The sequence below is a fragment of the Populus trichocarpa genome, chromosome 16 (genome assembly GCF_000002775.5).
Source record: "Populus trichocarpa isolate Nisqually-1 chromosome 16, P.trichocarpa_v4.1, whole genome shotgun sequence".
Classification (NCBI taxonomy): domain Eukaryota; kingdom Viridiplantae; phylum Streptophyta; class Magnoliopsida; order Malpighiales; family Salicaceae; genus Populus; species Populus trichocarpa.
In genome coordinates this window covers 2,020,228-2,042,371 of record NC_037300.2, presented here as the reverse complement: position 1 = coordinate 2,042,371, position 22,144 = coordinate 2,020,228, and the positions used below count along the sequence as shown (strand labels likewise).

At 33.5% G+C, this 22,144-nt stretch overlaps 2 protein-coding genes and 2 long non-coding RNA genes across 4 annotated transcripts; 2 read left to right on the top strand and 2 right to left on the bottom strand.

Moving 5' to 3' along the window:
* The first annotated feature begins 77 nt into the window (after positions 1-77).
* Positions 78-3,090, top strand: LOC7464091 (uncharacterized). Its single transcript, XM_002323204.4, has 3 exons — positions 78-505; positions 644-873; positions 2,613-3,090. Exons 1-3 carry the CDS (start codon positions 142-144, stop codon positions 2,889-2,891), a joined length of 873 nt encoding a protein of 290 aa, XP_002323240.1. The 5' UTR covers positions 78-141; the 3' UTR covers positions 2,892-3,090.
* Positions 3,091-8,042: 4,952 nt separating this feature from the next.
* Positions 8,043-10,123, bottom strand: LOC112324498 (uncharacterized). Its single transcript, XR_002978375.2, has 2 exons — positions 9,856-10,123; positions 8,043-9,767 (listed from the first exon to the last, which is right to left on the bottom strand). It is a non-coding gene; the product is annotated as an uncharacterized LOC112324498 (long non-coding RNA).
* Positions 8,185-9,302, top strand: LOC127904436 (uncharacterized). Its single transcript, XR_008057614.1, has 3 exons — positions 8,185-8,283; positions 8,695-8,803; positions 9,194-9,302. It is a non-coding gene; the product is annotated as an uncharacterized LOC127904436 (long non-coding RNA).
* Positions 10,124-18,654: 8,531 nt separating the features above from the next.
* LOC112324531 (serine carboxypeptidase-like 45) lies at positions 18,655-20,370 on the bottom strand. The gene is made up of 3 exons (XM_024587872.2): positions 19,224-20,370; positions 18,948-19,057; positions 18,655-18,844 (listed from the first exon to the last, which is right to left on the bottom strand). Exons 1-3 carry the CDS (start codon positions 19,270-19,272, stop codon positions 18,695-18,697), a joined length of 309 nt encoding a protein of 102 aa, XP_024443640.1. The 5' UTR covers positions 19,273-20,370; the 3' UTR covers positions 18,655-18,694.
* Positions 20,371-22,144: the final 1,774 nt, after the last annotated feature.

The following is a 22,144-nucleotide window of genomic DNA, read 5'->3' as shown; positions in this document are numbered from 1 at the left end:
TTCAACATGACTTATTAACCAGACGGACAAAAAAGCAATTCTTCGTGGACACTATATATATTATAGGACTCCAAGTCCCCTGCATCTCAACCTCTCAGTTAAAGATCAAGACTCCCACTAACCAAATACTAAGAAAAAAAAATGTCAACCAAAGGAGCAACCCAGTTGGAGCCATGGTGTGATTTAAGGAACAAAGTGGTTCTAGTAACTGGTGCATCATCTGGTTTAGGCAAGGACTTTTGTCTTGACTTGGCTAAAGCTGGTTGCAGGATTTTAGCAGCAGCTCGTCGTGTAGATCGTTTAAAGTCTTTATGTGATGAAATCAATCAGATGAGTTTGTCTTTCCCTACTTCCTCCTCAACAGCTGAGGTGGATATTCAGCCGCGAGCGGTGGCGGTGGAGTTGGATGTTTCTGCTGATGGAAACACTATTGATAAGTGTGTACAGAAAGCTTGGGATGCTTTTGGTGGGATTGATGCCTTGGTTAATAATGCTGGTGTTAGAGGTATTGGTTAAAGAATTTTAAAAAGTTGGGTTCCTTTTGTTTTTGGGTTGAAAAAATGGGTTCTTTTAATTTTATGTTTTTTAATTGTTGGATCAATTGCATTTTTTTTTATGTTTTTTGGATGTGGGTTTATTGCAGGAACTGTAAGGGATCCATTGGAATTGTCTGAGGAGGAATGGAATCATGTTATAAGAACGAACACGACAGGAACTTGGCTGGTTTCGAAGGCTGTTTGTATACGAATGCGTGATTCGAAACGAGGAGGATCAGTGATTAATATAGCTTCTATTGCTGGTCTTAATCGTGGACAATTGCCTGGAGGCATTCACTACGTTGCTTCAAAGACAGGCGTGAACGCCATTTCAAAGGTGATGTATGTTATGTGTGATTTAAGAACGTTGGCAATCTCATTTTGATTTCTGAGATCATCTATTATTTTTAGCATGATTTTGAAGTTAAAAATACCGACAGGAGGATAATGATTATTTTGAAAAAAAAAAAAAATGCAACAGAGGAGAAGTGGGACGATAAAGAGTCTTCAAAATGAAGAAACAACCAATTAATTAAAATAATCTTAACTCTGGATTATTTTAAGTTAATTGGTTTTAACTTTGATATCTATTCATGTAATTCCAAATTTATTACACAGTTTTAATATGATTAAATCTATTTTCATACAAGCATTAGTTTAATTAAAAAAATAACTAAATAATTAAAACAACTTGAATATAAAGTAATACCTATATTAACAGAGTGATTTATATTTTAATTATATCCACAAATTAAAATTCCTGGATAAAAGAATATCTTTTTAGTATTTTTAGTTTATGGAATTGAAACTATAAGCTATTGATTAAAAAGAAAATTGTAAGCCTACTTGATTATCGTTATAGAGTTATTGCATACAAGCTATTGCTCTCTGGTTTTCAGTTTTGAAAAGTCCTGAGAATTTGATAAAATTACAATGTGTGATTTAAGATATTTTGTTAAAATGTTGAGTTGTCTTGATTGTTTCTTGCAATCCGCCTTACATAATCAGTTGAGTGATGGTTATTGTTGATAAAAAATCTTTCGATCATGTTTAGATGGCCCTAAGATGTTAAATCCTACAAGGAGAGGAACGGTTTATCAATGAAAAGACAGGACAGACCAGTCATCATGTGCGAAATCTTTCTTTGATGTCCAGTGATTGTTTCGAGAGGAAGAATATAAGCATGTCATTAAGATATGGACTCTCTGTGACGATTATATTTGACAAGATTAGAATCACCTAACCTGAAAATAGAGTGTAGTACTTGGGAGGGAAAACGTAGCAAGGAAAGCTATATAAATTATAAGGTAAATGAACAAAAATATACAGAGAGGTAACAAGGGCAATGAAAGTTTATGTCTGGTTCATCAATGGTAGGAATTAGTGAGTGGGAAGTGGACCGCAGATTAAAACTTCAGTTGCTTTCTTAATATTTTCCTTTCCCTTCGTTGTCCTCTCTCTCCTTGTTTTGTCGGCCGACTTTCACATCCCGACAGTCTTATTCTTGATAAGCCATCGAATCCATTTCTTTTGATCATGATCTTGAGAGCTAGATCATCCTTGTCCATTCCAAACTATGAAACAAAACTGACAATAGATATTTTTCGGAAATTGTTAGGCTATATGATACCAGTTGTCATTTCTATGCAATCATTGTGTGTGTGGGGGGGGGGGGGGGGGGGGGGGAATCGGGTGAATGGTACATCAATCTCTAACCATTCTCTGCTAAGCAACTTCGGATATCAAGGGAACATCTCATTTTGTGCCATGCTGATTTAATATTTAATTTCTGTGTGGTGTGACTGACAACTCTGAACTGTTGCTTCGGCTCACCCCTCAATATGAACTTCGACAGTCCCCGAGTCTTGTTAAGATTACCGAACTAGGTGTCCAATCAAGATGTCCTCATGAGATGTGGAGGCCTTTCATGTGCCTTCTGCTTTCAATGGTTACTTAACTATTTTCATCAAATTCTTTATGTTGTTCAAAGTTTTTCGATCTGTATTTCCCCCCCCCTGCTTTTCTGGAACAGGATTCATATTGAAATATCGAAACTGATGATGATGGGAATATCAGGTCATGGCTATGGAATTGGGAGCATACAAAATCAGAGTGAACTCAATATCACCCGGACTTTTCAAATCGGAGATCACACAGGGCCTTATGCAGAAGGACTGGCTCAGTAATGTTGCTCTGAAAACAGTCCCTTTGAGAACATTTGGCACAGCAGATCCAGCATTAACATCACTTGCTCGCTACCTAATCCACGATTCTTCAGAATATGTGACAGGCAACAATTTCATCGTCGATGCTGGGGCAACCCTACCAGGAGTCCCTCTATTCTCTTCCCTTTGAAACTGAATGTACCCCCATTATTTACTAGTTTGAGCTTTCAGATGCCTGCTGCACGGTGTTTGTCAGTGGAGAATCTTTTCATTGCGTTTGCTCAAGTGCTTCCATGTGATTTTTTTCTTTTCCGAAGATGAATTTTCATTCTTTGATGCTTTCTTTTGTAAGGTGAGGTAATAATGAAGTTTTTTGGTGGCTTTTTGGATGTTGGGTTTGGTTTGGTCGAAGATGAGTTCAGCTTCGGAAACAGACCTGGACCTAATGGGGTGGGACCTGGATGCCCCTATGCTTTCTAAGCTTGGGTTAAGCTCCACTGCCGAGCCTCACCCAAAGACCGGTCCTAGTAGTGAACCCAGGCCTACGGCAAGGCCTTCTCCTAGTGTTATGACAAGGCTCATTCTCGTTATGGCGTGGGCGAGAACTTCCTAGGAATCCCAATACTTGTTAAAAATGCTCCTAGTGTTATTCCAGCCTAATTGGCAACACCGTTTGTTTGTTTTTGGTAACGTGACCTTTAAAAATATTTTTTAATTTAAAATATATTAAAATATTTTTTTTAATTTAAAATATTAGACCAAAATAAATAAATATCTTTAAAAAATCAAAAGCTATCCCACGAGCTATAATATCATCTAAATATTAAGATGGAAAACCTCGCATTAAATTATTGAATTAACTTGTAAAATATTTTTTTCTATAAAATAACTTTGTTTTTTTTTTTATTGGTGTTGATCTAGCTTGATTTAATTGAATTAATAGATAATTAAAAATTAACCTAGGTCAACTTAAAACATGTACCGTGCTTTACCACATATTTGAATTATTTATTAATTAAATATCTTAAATCATTCAAATTTTAAAATCAAACTTAATCAATATAATTAAGCATAAAAACATAAATATCTTACCTTAGAAATCCTTATCCCCGACTTTCACCTCTCTTCTCCTATTCTTCTTCCTCTTTCCTTCTTCCTCGCTTCTTCTCTTAGGGCTCTCTCTCTCAAGAAAACTGATCTTGTCTCTCTTTTTTTTTTTTTAACTTTCCATTTCTATTTATATAAAAGACCCAAAATATCTTTCAATTATTTATACCCTTAACTACTTATCAAAGGGTATAAATATCTTTTCCAATTCAATGTTTTCAACATATTACAACAAGAGAGGCAGTCCCTTGGAGTGGACAGACAAGAAGAATGTCTCAAAGAGGGTTTCTTGAATCACTCATGTTCAATATTGTGTTGGAACTTTATGGAAATTGATAAGAGTTCATGTTGCTTTGGGGGATAATGCATCATCCAGTTTCTTCATTTTTAGGTTGCTGTGACTCCAAGAGTCCATGAACACAGTGATATTGAACCAAAACTTTGCACCTTCAACTAATCAATAATTACACAGTGCATTTCTTTTGCCAGATGGGGATCAGCGTGGTCGATTCATCAGTTTCAGGTCTGGGGGTTGCCCGTATGCTAAAGCTGCTTCTGGGAATGTTGCTACTGAAGATTTTGTTTACATGCTCAATGGTCTTGGGGTCAAGACCAATATTGTGGATCTGCAAAAGATTATGTTGGCGGGTAATTTCATCTGCAAGCATTTGGGACATCCATCTGGTTTGAAAACAGCAAAATCCTCGAGCAAAATCACAGATCACGCCCCCTAACTTTAAGTTACTGGAGCTCTCATTCATTTTCATGACTAGCATGCGACCTCTCTTGCTCCCTCAACATGCACATGCACAACATTTTACATAGACCGCCATCTCTTGCAGTTGATCCAAAGATTTCACTTAAATAGATTTTTGCCACGAAAGATGAAGTAACTTTCATCCTGTAAGTTCTCTTGTAAGCTGCTGTTCTTCTGTGATAGTAACAGTCTTTCTGCCATCATTTAACTCTGCCAGCAGATTGCATTTGTTGGGATTAAACTGATAAAATGCTGCTCTCAGATTGTAATTTTCACGTCAAACGAAATTGGACCATTCAGTCTCTGTGACACCAATACACTGAGGAATTATAGATATCAATGATCTTTCATTTACTGTAAAAGATGCTTGATTTTATACAGTGCATGGCATGGATGAATTCAAATGAAAATGGAGGGCTAGCGAGAAAACTCTACTTGTTATGTAATGGTTTATCTGACTGAGAAAACACTAAGATCAACACGTATGAAAAACAAAGTCTCAGAAAGAAAATCCCCCCCTGTAACAATGTTCCATTGCGCATCAAGCACGCAGCTCCAATTATCATATGCTAGGTGTCAATGCAGGTTCTGTATATGCAATAAGGTAGGCGTAGCATACAAGGAACTCAAGTGATAGAATGGAGATATAGAGTGGAGGGAGGAGGCTAGACGATAAGAAGTGAACCAAAACTCGTGGTGGGTGAGGAAGCTAGAAGGCATTTGGTGAGAATGGAAGTGCGGAGAGGTGCTTAATTTGTTTGGAAGATAAGGTCTTTGGAGGGAATTGGGTGATTTATAGTGGGAGAGGTGTAGTTACGATAAGAAAACTTTGAGAAGTTCAGCTTTACTCAAATTTCTGGTCATTTATTTTCATGCGAGTATCCATGATATTTTGTTTTAAAAAAAATCTTTATACAAATCATTACTCTTCGGGAAATTATATGACAACTGGTATTCTTGATTCGATGTTAAATTAGGACATTCGTCATGAATGGCATATAGTTGAGATTAGGGTTTATTAAGCGAAGGTAAAAGGCGTGAGCCTTCATAGAAAATCATGGTCCAAGAAACTTTTTGTTTTTGGTAAGGGTAAATTGTATAAAAGAAAAAAACTGTACAAAATACAAGGGAATACCTTAAGAAATACATAGTTTTGTTAACATATCAAAATACCTTAAACAATAGGTAACAAAGCAAAAGCTAAAGAAGAACCTCAAAAGTTAGAAAAAGAAAAAGCTAAAAAACAACAGGTACCCGGTTATTCAAAATATATTCAGGAATCTACCGACTAGATTTTGAAAAACTGGTTTCTAAAAAACCCTGGCTAATTTTTCTAACTCCTCAATCTCTGATACTACCACAAATTCTTAAATTAGTTCTATAATTAACTTGTATTGAATCAAATAAATTAAGTGATTAAATAAGATCTCAATATATAATTTATATTGAAAACTTTTAAGGTGTAAAAGTTGTACAGACTCACTTTACCTTGTACTTATAGAATATGATGGTGAGATTTGAACTCATAACTGTTTGGTTAATAAAACTTTGATGCCATATCAAAAAACCATGTCAACCAACTTAAATTATTAAATAAAACTTCAATAAATAAACCATTTCAATCCAATATCTTAAATTTATATATTTCTCGCTACCAAAACAAGCCAATTATCTAATATTTGAAAGCACAAAGTAAATATTCACGTATCTACACTAGGTCAGGTATGTGCATGCCATTCACCTCCAATCCCTGCACACTTTTAAGTGTAGATCAGTTAGGTTAGCACACGGACCAGCTGTAGTTGGATAGAGATCAGTAGTCACGTTTCATCATGCAAATCATGGGAGCACAAAAAACCCTGTGTAGCGCAAACCATCAAAACAATGAAGTTCTAATGCTTGGCTTGTATTATTTTCAGCACGTCTCCTTCCACTCAAGGCTCTTATCTTAGCTGACAAGAAAAGAGCTAGTAAGCTCTCTCAAGACCCTCACCTCAGCAGACAGGAACATCGCCAAGCAAGCTCTTTCAAGCTAGCTGGTGGACCAGCCAAATCTTCTTTGTATAACATTTTGAAGTCGGCTAGTATTCTTCAACTTCACATTAATGACAAACTATTTAACTTTGATTTATTCTTGTCTTCAAAAGAAAGCAAGACCATGGATAACTGGATAAAGGTACTGAATTATCATTGTAAAGCACCCTTTTTGAAAACGAAACTTTAAATTTGATAAAGTACATAACTGTTGAGTTTAAAAAAATAAAAGAAAATTTCTTCCTTTTTATTTATTCTCTCCAGAAGTTGCAGATGAGCAGTGTTCTGTCCAATTCTAATTCTAGGGTTCTGAGTTATGGTTACAAGTCTGTGGAGTCTGTACAGAGATATTATGGTTCTTTTTGCTTGAGATTAAATTTGAAATACACTGTTATTTGGTCACTTCTGGACCTTATTAATGCTGAGACCATGTCTGAGGGCTTCAATGAGCACTACACTTTTTCTAGCTTTTACTCCATAACCTCTACCATAAAGAACAAGCCATGTAGGGGACCTTAAGTCAACTTCCAGGTCTTAATTTATCAATGGCTCTACAGTCTGTATTAACCAGGACAATAGAAGGCAACAGGGACACAATTTTTACAAGAGGGCTATCTTCTTTTTCTTTTTTTTTACCTCTTCACTACATGTGCCTTGTGTTTGAAAATATTATAATGTATTTTAAAGTATTTTTTTTTGTTTAAAAATATATTAAAATAAAAATATTATTATTATTTTTAAAAAATTATTTTTAAAATCACACTATCAAAATAATTCAAAAATATAAAAAATTTAATTTTCAATAAAAAATTAAAATTTTTAAAAAATATAGTTTGCTTTTGAATTTTTCTCTACTAACTAATCATAGATTACAAATTTAAGAGGAAAAATTAAAAAAAAAAAACACAACGTAGCCCCCAAGAAATAAATGTCATGTATGATGTAAAGATAGACATGCCCATCCAGTCTTTCTCATGTTCATGCCAATGTTTCTCTCCTTTTGCACTTCCCCTTTTGAAAAATGTTATTACTTTCCATCTTCTAGGTCTCTTATAATCCAACTTTATCTTAGATTGTTTAATTTTTTTACTTTTTTGCTCCCCTTTTTGCTGTAACTGTGAATGGGAATCTTGCAAAGTTGCACCAACTAAATCACTTTGCATTATGATTAGTATTACTATATTGTTGTAGGGAATCAGGCCTAAAGCTTTGATGTAATGGTAAAATTCTTCATCTTTCCACTATGAAAAGATTAGTGAATGAGATTATCTCTAAATCTTTTTCATAGCCCTACTGCAATGATCCTGCTAGAAGTACAATATATTTTCATCTGCAATGAATCAGTTTTAGTAGTTTGTGTATTATGTGTACGCATATTGAATAAACAACTGGATTGAATAGGGCTTGGAAATTGGAGGAAATTACAAAACATTACACATGAAATAAGCTAAACAGGAATGGAAATGGGTTAGATTTTCTTAGAAAAAAAATTCAAGAAACGGGAGAGATTTTTGTAACACTATGCAGGGAAGCAAGAATGCTGTAGCCCGCAGGAAGAAAGGTGGTGTATGTTTGCAAAAGGGTAAAATCTCCATTACATAGTGGACATAAGGCTGGCATAGGGTGAATCAACACCAAAACTAGGTGGGGTCTGCTACATAATTACTCAAGACAGAAATTGAAGGTGAGTGGATGGTTGTATACGTTTCTATCCTACCACTTGTACTCTATGATTAACTATCTCTGACAAAAATTCCAAAGGAATTTAAGGCTCACAGTCCTGCCATTTCCTCTGCGTTTGATCCAGCCAAGATGAAATAATTCAAAGAAATGGCTATTTGTGCAGGCATGTCATGAGTCATTAATGTTTGTACTGTACATTAGGATCCACCATCCCGTGCCAAGTCCCGGAGCACAGGTCTTTCGTGCATGCATACATTATACATACATACATACATACATACATACATACATACACTTGCATACATGTGCATGGTCATGCACGAGCAAACCCTGTATTGTTTAGTGCCTAGAGCGCACACAAATTTCTCTTTTAAGACGTGCTAAATCTAAGATACCTAGTAATCTGAAACAGTGTAAAGTAAAGTATTAGACCACCGCAACACGGTTCCTTTCCCTTTTCAGCAGAAGCAACAAACAGCACTAATGGCCACAAGCCAAGTCGCAGCAAATCTGGAAAGCAGGTCAGAATTTACAACACCAACAACTCCATTGATGCTTCATGAGTAATATTTGCAAGGAGTATTAATTTCTTCTTTTATAATTTTAACAAATATAAGTATATTTCCTCAACCAAAATATCATACCCTAAACTCTCATATACATCTGTAAGACTACTTGAAACATTTACTGTGGAGATTTCCAGCAAAAGCTTCAAAATGTTCGGAAAAGGAAGGAAAGCAGAAGAAAGAAAACAGAACAAAAAAATCTTATAACTGAAACGGAATTCAAGCTTGGTGACGACTAGCTGTAATAATAACTTATCTGTTGTGTAGAGGATTTGGTCCTGTATAGACTTTCCTCTTCTCAGCACCAAAAATTTCATTACCTTCTTTATCTGCGTTTCCTTTCAGGCCACCGATATTATTAGACTTGGCAGGATTGTTCTTCAGCTCAGAACTAGAACCACCTCTGAAGCTACTAAACTTTCCATACCCAACAGCATAACATGGAGTCTCTAACGGTGACATTATCAACAGAAGAAGAAGATATAAGCAAGCCAGCTCTCTTCTTAGAACCCCCATTTCTTTCTTCCTTGTAACCCAATTCATGGCATGGAAATGGAACATAAACTAGAGCTGTCTTTTGTCTCTCCTTCAAAAGCTGGAGGTGATGAAGCAGTACTTTAAGCAGGAGCTCGCTGTGAGAGGTGACTGGAGATGGGGATTACCCTCCTTTTCTTATGCTCTTTTTTGGGGCCGGTCCTAATATCATATCAACTTTTTGGTTGTTTGTTTAGAAGCCTAGTAGGGGTTTGAAGAAGAGGCAAGTCAATGTAGGGTGGGGAGGGTCAAAATGCATAGGATTTGCTGCCTGGTCTTAAAATACTAGAAATAGTATAGGTTTTCAAACCCGAGACTCAAGAGGGTTTTATTGGCAACTTGTTTTTGCTTACCGATTTCAGAGCCCAATTTCCGCTGAGAAAAGCTGTGCAGGCAGCAGAAGTTAAGGATCTGAGAGGGTAAGAGAAAGAGAAAGAGAAAGAGAAAGAGAAAGAGAGGTTCAATTTCCTAACCTGAAAGTGAAAGCTTTCCCAATGTCTCCTCCTCCAGTCTTTAGCTGTCTATCCTTGAGAGTCATTACATATAATCATTTTCTTGGACTTTTATTTTCCTTCGGGCCTACTTGGATGTGAGAATATCCTTAATTTCAACATTAGGTTACGTATCGCCCCGAAGCTATCTACTTGCCTTCCCACAAAATGATAGCATAATTAGTCTTGCTAATTTCATCGATTATTCTATTTGAAATCAAGTTTAGTTATATCTTATGCATTTAATAAATTTATCTTCCAAATATATGTATAAATCTAATGGTTATTTTTTTGAAAAACAGTTTAAATAACATTGAATGCTTGGATTGGTATCAATAAAAAGATTAATAACATTGAAATCAAAATCATGTAATCAACTCCTAGTAGTTTCATTGTTGTCTTCAATAGTGACTAATTATCTATAAAAAAAAGAAATCTTTTTAAGATTGTGAGTTTGGTATTGGTAATGGGATATAAATTATTTTTTAAAAGTTTTTTTTTTATTTTAAAATATATTAAAATATATATATATATATATATATACTTCGAGATCATAAAAAATATTAATATAAAGACAAAAACTACACAAATAAATAAATAAATAAATAAAGTTCTAATATATACTCGTTTGGAACTTCAAGCCAATAATAAACTCAATAAAGTCAAAAGAAGGGGAATAAAACTTAGTCAATGACATAATTAATTCATGGCTACATGATTTGATAAAAAAAGGTACAAGCCATTACCTAATTAGTATGTCAGAGTGCAAGTATTTCTAGAGATAATTGAATTTAAAATTTATTTAGCTCTAGACTGATCCCGTTGGGGAAAAAAAATTACAATGTCGTCCTTCAAGTATATACCAAATTCTTTACCATAATAAAACGCATACTATTAAATTATTATTTTTATAATGATTAAGACAGTAGAGGTAGTAGGATATAAAGATGTGCGAGGTCGGTGAATATCAGAATGCATATAGTGATCACTTTTTTTTTTAAAATGAAAATATATTTTTTTTATCAACTTTTAATTTTTAACTGAAAAGAACTTGCTTTATTTTTTTCACTCAAATAAAAAGGTGACCCATGACTCTTGATGTCATATTTTTAATTTATTGATATCTCGTAAATCTCACCATGAAAAATAAATAAATAAATATTTTCTAGTTTGATCCATCACCCTTTTGTTACACCCCCAGTTATGTGACCTGTCAGATATTTTTATTTTTTTTATGAAAAAATTATACTGGCAAGTATTTTTAATGTATTTTTGTAGTTTAAAAAATCTAAATTCAAATTAAATTTTTTTATGCATACATGTAATCAAATAAATCAAGAAGTATATTTATAAATAAATAAATAAAAAGTAATTAACGATACCTAAAAATAAAACAACCTCTCTCTCATCTTTTAATCTTGGATAAAAAATAATAAAAATGAATTTTTGTACCATAATTGAATTAGAAAAATATTGAGGTGTTGAAATTATATAATTTAAGTGATTTTTAAAGTTTAAGTATCAAAATGCATCTTTTACGAAATTTATGACATGTCACCCATGTTTGGTTTTTTTTTTTTTCATTTTAGTTTTTTTTTTCAATCTTATATTTTTATAAAAAATCAAAATAAATTGTTTTCAATTAGAACTAAATTGCTAGAAAAAAATTTAAAAATCAAATTAAAAAAACATAAAACTTTACACAGCTTATCCACAGTAATTATGAGTGAATAAACAGTAAAATCTTACGCAATAAAAAAAACTGTTGTATTTTAGAATAATACTTAATTGTTTGTATAGAAGAACTAATAAAGAACTAGTTGTGGTGCATAAATCCATGTAATGAAAACCATGGTGTTTTAATAAATTTGAGTCAACTCATTTAATTTATAATTTGTTTCTCGGTTTAGATTATAAATTTAACCGGGTTCAATTTAATTACTTTTATAATAAAAGGATGGAGGAAATTAAATAAATAAGGGATTGGCTAGTTATTTGAAAGAATGTCAGTTAATTCACGGCACACATCTTAATTAAAATCTTCCCAGGGTGGTATACACCAAATGCATAATCAGTAGATGAAGCACACGAGTACATTTCACAACACAATAAATACGTCATGGGGACCCTTCTAGTTTTTATTTTTCTTACAAGCATTTATTTCTGATTTGATTGATTTACAGTCTTTTCTTCAAAAGAAAGGAAAAAGAAGGGAAAAAAATCATAAATTTAGACCCACCACTTCTCAAAGACTGGAGTTTTGAGCTGGGTTTTGAGCAAGATGATAATGGGGTGGCATCACCTTATATGACAAGAAGCAAAGATCACAAAATCCTTCAAATGAACAATGTGGCTATGAGTACATGCGGGCATGATTAGGGCAAAGAATGGATTGCTATGCAAGCAAATATATATGGTTTTTTTTTTTTCCAGTGTTTTTCTTTAATCATGATGCCCTTTTCCCCCTTGGTCAAAGTCTTGCTCCTATCATAATTGGAAAATAACTGCTACATTAAATTTCTCCTCGCCAATGATGCTCATAGAGCCCATATAAAACTTGCTTTTTTAATATTGACATTCCTCTCTTTCACTTCTGTTGTGTGTCTGTTTACCCTACCTGTTTTCTCACTTTTGTTCGTTGCACAAATCAGTCATGTAATAGGACCGCTCCATGATTTGCTAAACAAGTGCCTGTTTTTTATTATAAAAAATATGAAATAATGATTATTATTTTTGGTTTGGTTTGGTTTTTATATGTTAAAATAATTAAATTGAAAAATATGTCATAATTATACAAGTCATCAAAATAAAATTTTATATATTTCAATTTAAAACGCGGATCTAAGACATTAGCCATTTACAACAAATTTTTTTGATTTACTTCACAACCCCAATACTTCTCAAACTTTAATATCATATTCATCATCATTCCACATAAAAGATTATCTCTATTTTTACACAATTGCAATAAGTTGATATGCATGTAAATCAATTTATTATAGAAAGAATTTGATATGACTTGTAATGAGTCAGAAAATCTTAATGTAGCCATGTCAAAGATTTTTAAGAACTTCACCAAAGTTCGTTCTAGCATTTTCTCAATTCTCCAAACTAGGTGTTCTTATGTTTTTTTATTTCCCTTTGAATCAACCTCCAAAGAGTAACTCAGATAACTAGGTTCACTTTCACTTAACCTCGTAAACACTTTTTCAAACTTTTCAGCAGCTTCTAACATAAGATAAGCTGAATTTCATTGAGTTACACCATCTAAACACAATGATTTCTTACACTCTATATGCAACTTTTCTACACACTTTTTAAATTGAAGTTGCCTAGAAGATAAATATCTCACAAATCTAATTGCATTTCGAAACTTAACAATTAAAACATTAATCTTTTTCAATCCATCATGCACAATGAGGTTCGCAATGTGTGCACAACATCTAACATGCAAATGTTCATTTAACAATATATTAGTTTGTCAATCTTTCATTACATTCTTCAAAAATAAAATAGTCACATTATTAGAGCTTGCATTATCTACTATAATAGTCAAAACTTTATCAATCTCCCATTCTAACATACAATTCTCAATAACTTGACCAATTGTCTCACTCGTATGATTGAAAACTTAACAAAAATTTAGAATTTTTTTATGCAAATTCCACTCATTATCAATCAAAAGAGCTGTTAAGTATATATAGTTAATATTTTGGATTGATATCCGTGTATTTGTTATAAAGCATAATCGTTGACCCTTAAGAGCTGTCCTCAATCTTTCCTTCTCTTCAATATAAAGTTTCAAACAATCTCTCATAATAATGAAATGAGAAGGAATGTCAAATCTAGGTTGCATGGTCCTAGTAAACAATCTAAATCCTTAACCCTCTACAAAATTAGAAGGCAACTCATCAATTATAACTACCTTTGCTAGTGCTTGTCTACATTCATCATAATTATAATATATTACCTTTAGAGTTCTCACATTTTGATCTTCTAATTCACCCTCCTCTATCTTAGGTTTTACTACCAAAACTTTTTGTTTCTTATAAACCACAAAAGAAAACTTTTTGCATACTTTTAAATGACTCCACATGTTACTTGTGCCATTAAGAATAGTATAACATGCATAATTTTTCCACAATAATTACATTTAGCTCTACGGGTTTTAGAATCACCATCAAGTTTTGTAAAGTGATTCTAAATTTGTGTGTTTTATCCATCTTCAACATTTTTTTCTTGATGTAAGGATTTGAGATTGTTTACCTTTATTATCCATGACGGATCATGTAGTGGTTGATTTTGGGTTAATCTTTGAAGTTGAAGCATTGGTTGATGTTGGTAGTGCCACTTGATGAAACATTTTGATTTTAAAAGTTTTTCATATATAATTACCAAATAAAAACATGTTAACAACCATAATTTATATGAGACTTAAAGGTACTAAAATTTAAAGAAACTAATAGTAATAAATTTGTTTATAATATACTGAAAATGATAATAATTCATGCTCATCTTTGTGTAATATATATATAGACAAAAAATGTTAAATCCCAGTCATAAAATCTACTTGGATGCATCCATTTGACAATGTTTTTTTTATTTGATTTTATTTCCCGGTTTTAACTTCCTTTTATGTTGATAGTTACTTTCTTAAAAAAATATTAATATCAAGAAAAAACAACCTTCAGAGAATATTATAAAATATAGTTGCAGGTTTAATTTCACTAATCAAATATATTATGTATATTTTTAATTTCTTTATTGTCTTTTCTTAACGATTTGCATTATTCATGTAAATTAATAACCAACAAACCAAACCTCAGCTTCTCCTTGGTAAAAACTTTTGATGGAAAATAATTTCGTCGAAACAAACAAAGTCCTTTTGTCCCGAATTGAATCTTGTCCCATAGCCTAATGACCTCATGATTGTCTATTTCATTTCATATGCTTTAAGGCCATGGGGCATTATTTTGCTGGCACCAAAAAAGAAAGGTCGGGCCTCATTGAATGATGGAAAATGGTGTTGTGACAAAGAGCTAGCATCAATCCTGAAAAATTATGAGGCGTTATGATGACCTTTGCTTGATAGGGCCCTCGTACTAGCTAGCTCGTGTTGATCAAAGGAGACTACTAGTTTTGTAATTTTATTAAAGTATTTTTTATTTAAAAATATATTAAAATAATATTATTTATATTTTAAAATTTATTTTTGATATTAATATATCAATATAAAAATATTAAAAAAATAAAAAACACTTCACAATTATAAAAACAAAGGGAACTTAATTACAAGATTCTCAATTGCCACTAATTTTTTTTTATCACATGTCATTAGAGTAATCAAACCCAATCTTATCCGCAATTCAATTCAAGATCTAGAATATAGATGTGATAGTTTAATATGAGTTAATAAAAAATATTATTTTAATTTAAAATAATTTAAAATGATATTATTTTAATAATTTTTTTTATGAGAAAATCAAATTATATTTTGATTGAATTACGAGTTAATCGAAAAGTGTAAAATCCAAGTTAAATTTCTTAAAGTTTAATCCAAAGGCATCCATTATAGCTGGGAAATGAAAAGTGAAACATTCATGTTGTTTATACAACTCCCCTTGTTTTGCAGAGTGGGTATGGCATTGATGTTTTTATCTAGGATATATTAATTAATTAATTAATTAATTACTTATGAAGATTGAATTAGTTACTATCGATCAATGTAATTAAATACTTATTTCCTTTGCAAATATTTTGCTGGTTTGCACTAATTATTACCCTCAATGTTTGTCTACCGTATCAAATAAGCATCGCATATAAGAGATCGTGAGATCACTTCCAGATCATATCAAAGATGGATTTCTTCTATTGAAGACGATCATTAGTCATGATCTTTGTTGTAGGGCTAACCTTAACTTAGGTTTAAGGTGATCAGCTTAATCATAACCAGTCAAGCTGTCTGAATAATTCTGTTCTTCTTCAAGGTCTCCTTTATTATTTCTCCCCGTAGTCGTCTTTGCTTACTAGCTTTGGCTCTCTCTCTCTCTCTCTCTCTCACACACACACAGAGACATATAACACGTATATTTTCATTAAAAATCTGGAAGATAATTAAGTTGTTCCTAACATCGACTCTCATCATCGCATGGAGCTAGGGTTCTCGATTGTAGAATTTGAGAATATAGCTAGCTAGGATCATACAGCATAAAATCGCCATTGCATCAAGTGGTTGTTGGCGTTACTTGATCGAATAATTTTGATCATTTCTAAGGATCGATACAGTGTGTCGATGAACTTGTAATTCTCATATTTTTCTCCTTTTAATTAAAAGCATTGAGTTTTTTTTTTAGGAAAAAAATTATACGGTATTGAAGTTGTCATAAAACTTAGAAGATGTTATTGGTCCATCAATGTTCGGAGCTGAGAAGCAAAAGCCTTCTATCTCAACTCAACAAAGAAATGACGAGGAATGGGGGTTATTTACCGATTTTTAGAGGAAACGAGTTTTTTCCATTCCTTTTCCTCTCAAGCGATTAGTTTGCGATTTATTACACATTCACTTCCTAATTAGTTGACACTAGCTAGGTGACCCGCAACGGCTATTTTTTTCATATATTAAAATGATGTAAATACTTTTTAATAAGATTTTTTTTTAAATTCTGGTATTATCTCAAAATCTAAGATTCTAGTTGTATTAGTTAGTTGGTTTTTTACTTATTTAGATTTGAAGTTTTTGGTTAAGCCGTGTGTATTTCATGGGTTAGAGATATAAGAAATTAACTTAATTTTAAAAGGTTCATCCGAAATAGTTTTGGGTTTTTATTTTTACTTTTTGATCAGTTAATATTTTTTTAATTTTATCATTTAATATTTATTTAATTAAATATTATTTTTTTTATTTTCTTTTTATGTCCTTTTTTTTTAATTTAATTGAGTTATTTCAGTTTTTTAATTTATTGTTAACTTTATTTTTATTAAAATAAATTTTTTGATTGAATGAAATAGAATTTAAGTATGGATCAGATATATCTATTTTATTTTGTTAGATTTTATTTTAGGCAGACAAATGTGCAGAGTGCAGACTCCTGCCAAGTTAAATTCATGGATACGACGTGGTTTACCCTGCATGGCACAGAGACTGAGGAAATGATGTCACACGGATGTCATGTAAGAGTAAGACTAAGAGGGTGCCGCATTGGAGAATTAAATCATTTTGTAAAATGGGAAGTCAGCTACCTGGAGGAGGGAAACAGTACCATCTACCCTGCAACATGCAACCATGCATCTATCAAGTAAAAAATGGAAATATGAAAGAGTTGATAGAACAAGGACAAAGCAAACAACAAGAAGCCTCCAAATGCAGCTCTATGCAATAGAAGATATATTGTAAATTCCATCAAAGAAATGCCTAAACTACCACGTATTACTATATAAAAAGAGAAGTGAAGGACAATATTGAAATGGGAGCCTGTTTCTTTAGCAGAGTTGAATTCACAGGAGGATCAAAAAAGCTAGAACTTTGTTGCATCAGTTCTAAGATTTTCTCTTACCAAATCATCTGCCTCCTTTTGGACACATCATAGGCTTAACGGGTATTACAAGCTAGTCAGGTGACACATGAGATCACTTTCTTCTCCGACTAGGTTTATTTGTTACATAACAACAGAGATAGAATGGTCGACTTGATCAAAATGAACTCCGAGGGTAGAAAATGCAATGTAAACCTTTCATTTTGTGCCCCAATTTTGATGAAGCAATGAATGGAATTACATTATTTCAATAACAAAGCAAATGGCATCGCAGGAGTACCAGTTAGCCTTGACACTTGAACATGTTAGGAACTGTGATTGATGCCCACAAACAGAACATACTATATTTATGTGGTTCGGTGATTGTCTATATCCATGGAATAACTATTTTCACTACAATAATAGAGGAGGAGAAACACCTCACTCTACTTACAACACTAGTGTAATTTTGCCTCACATCTCTCTTTTTCTCTGCTGCTACTAAGCTTGCTATTTCTACTGCTGCTGCTAATTTTTGCCCTCACAAGCCCTCTATTTATAGCTAAGAATGGAGGAACAAGCCTCCCCATTTTCAGTCAACAATGATAGCCACCAACTTTACATCAACCATAGTGATTGCAACCATCTTTGACACTTCATTTTAAACATTTCTAGTCACCTACCCTGCAACCATCTTGAACTTGTCAGCCAAAAACTTTGCAGTAGCCATCTTGTTCATTTGTCTCCATTCACAACAATCTCCAACTTGGAGACAAATGGCTAACTCCCACGTGATTAATTCTTTAGCTTGCGGAGCTTCATCAAAACTCGACCCCTACACAACCGAGGTGGGATAACTCCAACAATCTCCCCTCACATAACAGGCCCTAGATCGGAAGCAGAGGCAACCCGTTTCTCTCGTGGACTATTGGGTTAAGACTTGTTGGCAAACTCGGGCTCCGATAATAGTTGTTAGGACGTCGAGATTGATGCCTAAACATAAAACAATTGGTTCTACTGGTAACCCGATGACCTAGACCCTTTTCAGGATAATTATGCCCTCATCAATGGTTCTACTGGTACTAAAATGCAGATTTTTAGATTTTTAATTTGGCAAGGATATTGATTGCAACACAAATTGGGAAGTGAAAATCTTGACTGAAAGCAGGAATGGTTATGCCAGGTGAAAATCTTGCAACACATCAATAATTATGCCCTCATCAATGGTTCTACTGGTACTAATGAATTAGTGTTTTGACAGTTGACAAAATTGATATGAAATTAATTTATTTATGAACTTGGTCAGTACACTATAGGGCTTGTGGTAGTTGCTTTCCTTCCAAGAATGCATTAAACAACACAATAGACCTATTTGGCTGTGAAAATGGAGCTCTATGTGATGCTCCTCTAATGGTTGCAAAAGATAATATATCACCATATACTTGTGTCCACCCAGCAACCTGCGAAAAATATGTATAAAGGTATGATCCCATGGATTAGTCCTTACATCTTTCTTTAAAACATTAATCTGAAATTATGCGCTCATGATGAGGATTAACTGACCTGTTTTCCCTGGAACCAGGTTCTGTAAGGAACAGTTGTGTTTAGTCTCAACCCCTGTGCTAATCCATTCACTAGTGTCCTTGTTCCAGACGACTGAATCTTGATCTCCACTGTAGAAATTTTAGAATGTTATCAGTATTTGATCTCAAACCCAACTTCTTTAAGTCAAAAGGAATTCCTCATCAATCAACAGAACCACACCTCTCCCATAACCATAAACCTAATTTACAAAATAAATTCATACACTAGAAGAGAGAGATTGAAGGAGTTTCACACCTTTCTGTTTGAGCCCACCATCTGTTTGAGAGCCCGAGCTTGATTTCATGGCCACGTTGAATCTTGAACCGAGGTTTGTGTGGGAGGGAGGGAAAGATCCTGAGCCGAAGGGGATGCCTGGGTCAGGGGGTGGCGGTGGAGAGGATAGGGATGAAAGAGAGGCAAGAAGAAGAGAGGAAGAAGCAAGGAAAAAATGGTTTGGTCTTGTCAAGAACAGTGACCCAGCTGTTTTTTTTTCTTTTGAATATTTTTTATTATTACGAATTCTCTCTTCCTAACCACAAAAATTTTATATGGTAGACAAAGAGTCATCCTCATCTACTTCTAACGCATTAAATCTTGATTTCAATGTCAATAAACAATAGAGAAAGCTCGAGGCAAATGATAAGCTATTATCTGAATCCTTAAACTTCAAGAAATTGTAAGACCAAAGAAGAATGAGACAGTCCTCCTAGTTACACACAGTAGCCTCGACAGCACACTCATCATGTGTTTGGAATGGAATAAGGTAAAAGAAGGCGATGCCCGGTAAAAGAAAGACAATCAGGGAGCACTGTTCCAAGTACAGAGCCCACAGTTTAACACATAATGCTACAACTTACCTACCAGTGTAAAATTAGCCAGTAACAGAGAGCATCAGAGGAACCAAGGAAATAGCATATGCAGATCAAATTTCTCTAGTTGTCCTAAAATACAAGTAATGCTTAGTTAAAGGGAAGAAGATGACGACCTAATGCTTGTCAAATTTGGCCAGGCTTGTGTAAAACTTCTCCAAAAGGTCAGTTTATCGTCATAAAAAAGCTCAGGGTATTTCACCTTACATTGCTCCGGCGAAAGAATATTATATATGTGATCTTTCATCTCTTAATGATCTTGTTGTTGATTTCGATGTCTCTGATTGGATTAAAGCAAAAACACCCAATAGAAACTGGCAGCTTCTTCTTCTTCTTTTCCATTGATATCTTACAACTGATGGATGATCAATCATCTCTTCTTCGGCCCATCCCTGATTACACAGAAACAACTGGAAATCGAGTTCTCAGACCTATGGCAGACATTGTTAGCTACCACAGATCGAGGCTATTTATAGTTTTCGCGTATTCCTCCTGGTCCCGTGACTGTTTGTGTTTCTCCCCCCCCTCCCCCCTTCAATTACTCTCCTAACAAAATGACAGCAGGAGCTGGCCAGGACCCATAAAGTGAAAGAATAAAGCTCAGACACGGTCGTTTGAGGCTCTAAGCCCAACAAAATAAATAGCCGAATTAGATCTTTACATATCCGAGTCCAACAAATACAAAAAGACTCATTGACTATTTCCACCTTATCCAAGAATAACATTTTTATCTGAACATATCAAGCATTCAGAAATTATATTATAACAATACTAAATAAGCTTCAGGGCATTCCTGATGTGGGATGATGAGTGTGACGAGGCTTTTAGAAGATTGAAGGAGTATTTGACATGTCCCTCGATTTCATCCAGGTCGTTGCAAGACGAAACATTATTCATATATATACCTCGCTTCATCAGATCATGCAAGGAGTGCGGTGTTGTTGAGAAAAGAACACTTGGAAGAAATGCCAGTTTATTGTGTGAGCATGTTGATGACTATCGTAGAACAAAGGTACAGCAGGTTACAAGTAATAAGGCTGGCTTTGATAACTGCGGCTCGTAGGTTAAACCTTATTTTGTAGCTCATCCTATTGTTGTATTAACTAGCTATCACATGAAAGAACTGTTGTAAAAGCCAGAGTTAGCAGGCAAACTGGTTTGCTGGGCTATTGAGCTCGGGGAGTTTGATTTGTTCTGTCAGACAAGATCAATGATGAAAGCTCAAGTTTTAGCAAATTTCGTTGCAGAAGAATGTTTAAGATTTTAAGATGGAGAAGACATTCTGATCCTGATTTGCAACTTATTCATCTATAGGTCGTTAAACGATAGGGACGTGGAGCTGAGGTGATTTTAGATGGGATAGAAGGGATTTTTGTTTAATATGCTTTGAGATTTTGTTTCAAATCCTCCTATAATAAGGTAGAACATGTTGAAAATTAAAGAAGATTTCTGATTTTTCTTAATAACAGAAGATCTATTGATTGAATTAAATAAATTAATCAATTAGTTACTTTCCAGAATATGATTTTTGTTTAGATTAAATTTTTTTTATATTAATTTAATTTCTTGATTATTTAAAATTAATTTTATATTTATAAAAAAACTTGTAATTCATTATTATTAAGCAGCACAAAAAAAATAATTAAAATAAAAATTTATCTTTCTCTCAATTTTTTTTTATTCTTAAATTTTTGATTTTATATTACTGTTTTTAATATTATATCACACTCATTATTCTTCCATCAGTCGGTGCCTGTCTGCTCACAGCGTCATAATGAATTGATAAAAAAAAGTTTAAAGAGTCAACATCGCTTAGAAAAGTTCTTTTTCGACTAGAGAATTGACGATGTGAGCAGTCGGTCGCTTAAAAGGGCTGTACATTTTAGTCCCTTTCCTTGAAGCTTCCAGGCAGAGAAAGTTTATAATGTGATTGTTGATTACTTTACAAAATGGACTGAAGTAGAAGTAGTGGCTGCAATTACGGAGCTAAGTGCAGGAGAATTCGCTTGGAAGAACATAATTTGTAGGTTCGAATGCCCTTTGATTCTCATTGCAGATAATGGGAGGCAGTTCGATAACTCGAAATTCAAAGATTTTTTATTGAGGATTAAATATTGAACTTCGATTGACTTCTGTGGCTCATCCCCAATCAAATTTTGGCAGGTTTGAGGAAGAAAGTTAAAGCTAAAAGGATTGGGAAGAAGAGCTATCGAAGGTTTCCTAGATATGATGTTATTTACAAGAGCTGGAACTTTTAATAGTTTGTTTTTGTTTGTATTGTGGTGTTTGTATATTGTACAAACCCTG

What these genes read in the sequence shown, in the direction of transcription:
- LOC112324531 (XM_024587872.2), bottom strand. Translation starts at nt 19,272, where the DNA reads ATGAAATCAAGCTCGGGCTCTCAAACAGATGGTGGGCTCAAACAGAAA. An exon ending in TGGTGGGCTCAAACAGAAAG is followed by an intron (nt 19,058 to 19,223) that starts GTGTGAAACTCC and finishes AAATTTCTACAG; the next exon opens with TGGAGATCAAGATTCAGTCG. An exon ending in CCTGGTTCCAGGGAAAACAG is followed by an intron (nt 18,845 to 18,947) that starts GTCAGTTAATCC and finishes TATTTTTCGCAG; the next exon opens with GTTGCTGGGTGGACACAAGT.
- LOC7464091 (XM_002323204.4), top strand. Translation starts at nt 142, where the DNA reads ATGTCAACCAAAGGAGCAACCCAGTTGGAGCCATGGTGTGATTTAAGG. An exon ending in TAATAATGCTGGTGTTAGAG is followed by an intron (nt 506 to 643) that starts GTATTGGTTAAA and finishes GGTTTATTGCAG; the next exon opens with GAACTGTAAGGGATCCATTG. An exon ending in GCGTGAACGCCATTTCAAAG is followed by an intron (nt 874 to 2,612) that starts GTGATGTATGTT and finishes TGGGAATATCAG; the next exon opens with GTCATGGCTATGGAATTGGG.